The 5,226-nt window shown below is 59.7% G+C and overlaps 1 protein-coding gene across 1 annotated transcript in view; it reads left to right on the top strand.

The window, feature by feature from the left end:
* EIF2B4 (eukaryotic translation initiation factor 2B subunit delta) overlaps positions 1-4,858 on the top strand; it is a 6,398-nt gene extending 1,540 nt beyond the window's left edge. The window contains exons 2-11 of the mRNA XM_031065038.1: positions 96-388; positions 586-668; positions 868-959; positions 1,298-1,412; positions 2,282-2,358; positions 2,547-2,649; positions 2,841-2,968; positions 3,605-3,785; positions 4,234-4,414; positions 4,618-4,858. Coding sequence (XP_030920898.1) covers positions 96-388; positions 586-668; positions 868-959; positions 1,298-1,412; positions 2,282-2,358; positions 2,547-2,649; positions 2,841-2,968; positions 3,605-3,785; positions 4,234-4,414; positions 4,618-4,817 — 1,453 coding nt within the window. The 3' untranslated portion in view covers positions 4,818-4,858. The remainder of the gene's footprint in view (positions 1-95; positions 389-585; positions 669-867; positions 960-1,297; positions 1,413-2,281; positions 2,359-2,546; positions 2,650-2,840; positions 2,969-3,604; positions 3,786-4,233; positions 4,415-4,617) is intronic.
* The last annotated feature ends 368 nt before the right edge of the window (positions 4,859-5,226 follow it).

Here is a 5,226-nt window from a genome sequence, read left to right as displayed (position 1 = left end):
CGCGGCCGCCCGCGCTGCCGCGGGGATTGCAGTGGAGAGCGCAGTCCCCTGCCCCGGGAGCGCGGGGCTGCCCCGGCGTGCCGAACACCCTTGAGGGCCCGGAGGGCTCTCTCTGCCGCGGGCTGCCCCTCGCACTGGGCTGCATCTCCCGGCACAGACTCCTCTTTCCTCCCCGCAGCAGCTGCTCAGCCCACGTCCCCCCCTGCCCCGGCTGATGGCCCCGGTGACGGCGAGAAACCCGCGGGGGGCAAGAGCAAAGCGGAGCTGCGAGCAGAGCGCCGGGCTAAGCAGGAGGCTGAGCGGGCCCAGAAGCAGGCCAGGAAGGCAGAGCTGAGCCTGGCAGCCACGACGGCCAAGCCCCGGCAGAGCCCCACCGAGCCCCAGTCCAGTAAGGCTGTCAGCACCACGGGGTGGTGAGCAGAGGGTGGGCGAGCAGGATGGGAGGGTCTGGTGTGGGCTCAGGCGGAGGATGTTCTTGTGATCCGTCCGTGCTCTGGGTCCTGCCTGTCCCTGGGTGCTGCCCTACCTTCCCTGAATTCGGGGGTGCACCAAAGCAGCTTGGCCTCATCCCAGCTGTCCTTGCAGTGGTGAAGCGGCTGCCGGAGCATGTGCAGGTGGATGACCCTGCTGCCCAGAGGAAACTGGCCAAGAAGCTGGAGAGGCAGCAGGTAGGAGGAGGACTGGGTGACAGGCTGCACACCTGGGGCAGCTGTGCTGCAGAGGGCCTGGGGGGGCACATGGTGGGATCAGGGCCTGCTCTCTGAAGGGCAGAGGGGAACTTTGCGTGCCCCGAGCAAGTGCTGGGTGTGACTGGTGGCCCTGGAATGAGCAGAGCACTGGGTGAGCCATCACCACACTCGGCTGCAGGTACCTCTGAGGCAGGACTATGGCACCAAGGTCAACCTGTTCTCCCACCTCCACCAGTACAGCCGGAAGAAGCCACTGACGCAGCAGATGAGGTACAGGGCCTCCCCAGCCCAGGGCTCTGCTTTGGCTGGCCTGGCTGCAGAATGGCTTTGGAGGAGGGCTGTCATAGTCCTGCATGTGGGATACACCCTATGGAGTGGTGGGGGATGTTTCACTTGCTTTGGGGACTTGCAGTAGGGGCAGCCCAATATCTTTCCTGTGGGGAGAGTGCAGAGCCACAGGAGAGGGGGCTGTGGGGTGAGCCTGGCTCCTCAGGTTACTGCCAGCGCCCTTCCTGGGTTGTCCCTTGGGTTGTTGGGCTGGAGCTCATAAATGTTGAGTGTTTTGGGCTGCAGAGGTGCTGACAGCTCCCTCCCCCTGGTCCCTGCAGCATCCCCTCCACAGTGATCCACCCCGCAGTGATGCGCCTCGGCCTCCAGTACTCGCAGGGCATCATCAACGGCTCCAACGCCCGCTGCATCGCGCTGCTCGAGGTCTTCAAGCAGGTACCTGAGCAGCCACCTGGCAGCAGGGGCTCTGTGCTACATGCAGGAGTGTGTTCTGTACCCTGACTGCTGGGGCTGTGTCTGTGGTCAGTCATCCTCAGCCTCTTCCTTTGGGTCATGCCATGGCATGTTGTAGTGCGTTTTTATACTTTGTAATACTTTGAAGTAGTTTTGTCTTGTATCCCCATATTTTTCCCAAATGGTTTATCCCAGACTGTACCCCCCTCCCTTTACCTGTGTTATCCCTCTCTGGATGAGGTCATCCCCAAATCCCCACCCTGGCTCTCTGTCAATCACTCAGCATCCCATCCCCTCCATCCAGAAGCTTCGGTCCAGGATGTTGAGTGATCAGCCAGAGGCCAGGGGTCAGCCCCCCAAGCCTTGCCCCATACGCTGTCCTAAATGTCTATCCCCCAGTACCCATCCCTCAGGGTCACTTATTGGTCAGTAAAACGTTATCTACTTTCGGTTTCCACCTTCCTTTAAACGTAACCTTGGCACATCTCCCGGGGCTGTTGGCAGGAGGCCCCCTGAGGTGTAGGGGCTCCTTTGTGACTCCTAGAATAAAACCTTGGATTAACCCTGCTAAGAGCCGGCCCTTTATCTTCTACCGATGTCTCTGGTGTCTCTTCTGCTGCAAAGGCGACGGTCGCTGCCAACTCGGGACTGGCCGAGGGTTCCTGAGAGGCTCCCAGAGGGACTGAGACAACGGCAGGGTCCTTTGGTGACACTGCCACTGCTGGTTTGAGTCCCTGGAGCAGCCTTTGCCCCTCCAGGCAGTGTGTCAGGATGTGCAGGATGTGTGTGCCCCGACTGCAGCCCATCAGGCAGGGTGCCCTGAGATCATACTCCCTTTCTTCTCGTCCCAGCTGATCCGGGATTACTCCACTCCGCCCAATGAGGAGCTGTCACGGGACTTGGTGGCCAAGCTGAAGCCACACATCAGGTGAGGGCTCCTAGTGCCAGAGCAGAGGGACCAAAGCTCCACAGAGTGTGGTCCATTGTTCACATCTCTGGGTTGGTGTCCACCCAAACTTTGGCTGGCTTCCCTAGGCTTCTGCCTTCCTGCCCACCCTGCCTCTCCCTGCCTTGGCCCTACAGGCTGCTTTGGAGCTAAGTCCATTTCTTCTGCAGCTTCCTGAATCAGTGCCGGCCTCTCTCAGCCAGCATGGGCAATGCCATCAAGTTCCTCAAGAAGGAGATATCGTGCCTGCCTGACACCCTGAGAGAGGATGAGGTGAGTGGCCTTGCTCAGCAGCAGGCTCCAGGCCCTGGGTGAAGGAGCTGAGCAGGGATGGGATGCAGACTCAGAACAGTGCTGCAGTGGAATTGAAAGCTTGTTACTAGGGGGAAGAGCCTGATCCTGACCTGGCTCAAATCAGGGAGCTGCTGAGAGCAAGAAAGTCTGTATGTGATGTCTCTCCCCAGGCAAAGGAGAGGCTCCAGGACGTGATTGACAAATACCTGCGAGAGAAGATTGTCCTGGCAGCTGAGGCCATCTCAAGGTCTGCCTTTGAGAAGATCAATGACCATGACGTGATCCTGGTGTATGGATGGTGAGCACGGAGCGCAGGCAGCTGATCCTGTGGGTAGGAGGAGGGAATGGAGCAGCGTGGGAGGTGAGGCTGTGCTGGTCCTGCACAGGGCTCAGCACTGTCCTGCCCAGTATGAAGTTGGATTCCAAGAGCCCCAGAGCCACAGCTCCCTTCACCCAGGGCACTTACAGAGCAGCCAGGGCTGTTCACTGGATTTTAAACAAACTGCAGCAAAGTCAAATGTCGGGAAGCAAAAATACAGAAGTTTGCATCCCAAGAAGTAGAGGTGGGGAAGAGAACCAGATATTGCTGCAGCAGGAGTCCAGGTCTGCTGTGTATGCTGGGCAGAGCAAGGAGCAGGGGCAGGAGGCCAATGCAGGCCAGGAGAGTTGTGAGAGGGTGTGGAGTGGCAGAGTCCCTTGTGCTGTCACAGACAGGGAGGTCAGTGCTGCTTCCAGGGGGGGCTGAGACCTTTCCCAGGGTGCGTCCTTGTGCAAGGACAGGGAGACATGCCCTGGGAGCCATCGTGGCAGGAGGGTTCTGGAGGGGCAGCGCTCAGCAGGATGAGGGTGGGTGTTGGGGATGAGGGTGGCATTGTGGCCTCGTGGGAGCCTGCTGTGGCGGGAGGGCAGCTCGTGACGGGAGGGCACCCTGCAGCTCCTCGCTGGTGAACCGGACGCTGTGCGACGCCCACGCCAAGCAGGGCCGCGCGTTCCGCGTGATCGTGGTGGACAGCCGGCCGCGCCTGGAGGGTCGCGAGACGCTGCGGCGCCTGGTCCGACACGGCATCCACTGCACCTACGTCATGATCAACGCCATCTCCTACGTGCTGCCCGAGGTGAGGGCCGTGCCCAGGCCGGGCGGTGTGGGGTTTGTGAGGGCTCCCAGCACAAGGTCAGAGATGGGAATCTGACTCCAAGTTCTCAGAAGGCTGATATTATATTATATTATATTATATTATATTATATTATATTATATTATGCTATACTAAAACTATACTAAAGAAAGAAAAAGGATACATCAGAAGGCATACCAAGAATGAATAAGAAAAACCCATGACTCCTCAGAGCCTCGGCACAGCTGGACCATGGTTGGTCATTAAATTAAAACAATTCACATGCTGGATAGACAATCTCCATATCACATTCCAAAGCAGCAAAACAGGGAGAAGCTGAAGCTTCCCAGCTTCCCAGGAGAAGAAATCCTGGCAAAGGGAAAATATCATGGTGACAAGGGAGGCTGTGGTATGACCGGAGGTTGTGACAGAGCCTGTGTTTCCCCGGCAGGTGTCCAAGGTGCTGCTGGGAGCCCATGCTCTGCTGGCCAATGGCTCCGTCATGTCCCGCGTGGGGACCTCGCAGATCGCGCTGGTCTCCAAGGCCTACAACGTGCCCGTCCTCGTCTGCTGCGAGACCTACAAGTTCTGCGAGCGGGTGCAGACAGATTCTTTTGTCTCCAACGAGCTGGGTACGTCTTCTGTCCCTTTCCTCCCACCTGGCACCTTCTTTCCCAGTCCCTGCTGTGGACCGTGACAGGCTGCTCGGCCCTGCCATCCCTCCTCCTGGGCAAGGGGTCCCTTGCAGGCAGGGGTGGTGTGTGCTGCTCCAGGGGCAGGATGGAGAGGTGCTGTCCCCTCCCCCCGATCCTGATTGCTTCTGCACTCTCTGCAGATGACCCTGATGACCTGATTGTGCTCCGGAAGGGCCAGGCCCAGCTTGGGGGCTGGGCAGAGAACAAGTCCCTACGCCTTCTTAACCTGGTCTATGATGTGACGCCCCCAGACCTGGTGGATTTGGTCATCACAGACTTGGGTATGATCCCCTGCACCTCAGTGCCTGTGGTCCTGCGCGTGAAGAATGTGGATCAGTAGTCGGAGCAGCTGCATGGACACGAATAAACCAGGCCCCAGTACTCTGTGTGTGCCATCTGTGTTGTGGCATAGTCCTGGCACCCGTGTCCTCCCTGTCACCGCTGGCACAGCTCTGCACCTTCCCTGGGGCCTCTCCTCCCACTCCAGGCTGCAGCATAGACGGGTCTTCCCAGCCCCTAGGCCCCTCCTGTGGAGAAGCGATGACAGTGTGGCCATGGCCCCTGGCTTACTCTCCTCGGTGATCTGGTGGCACTCGGGCTGTGCTTCTGGCAGACCCCGAGCTGGGCTGGTGGGGGAGAGCCCGGGTCCCTCTGGAACCAGCCCCGGAGAGAGCCCTTCCCCGCGGGGCCGGCCGGTCGGCGGGCTGTGCCCGGGGCGGGCAAGCGGGACCGGCGGTGCCCCGGGACCC

This window comes from Geospiza fortis, unplaced genomic scaffold (assembly GCF_000277835.1).
Source record: "Geospiza fortis unplaced genomic scaffold, GeoFor_1.0 scaffold1103, whole genome shotgun sequence".
Lineage (NCBI taxonomy): Eukaryota > Metazoa > Chordata > Aves > Passeriformes > Thraupidae > Geospiza > Geospiza fortis.
This window is presented reverse-complemented; position numbering and strand designations above follow the sequence as displayed.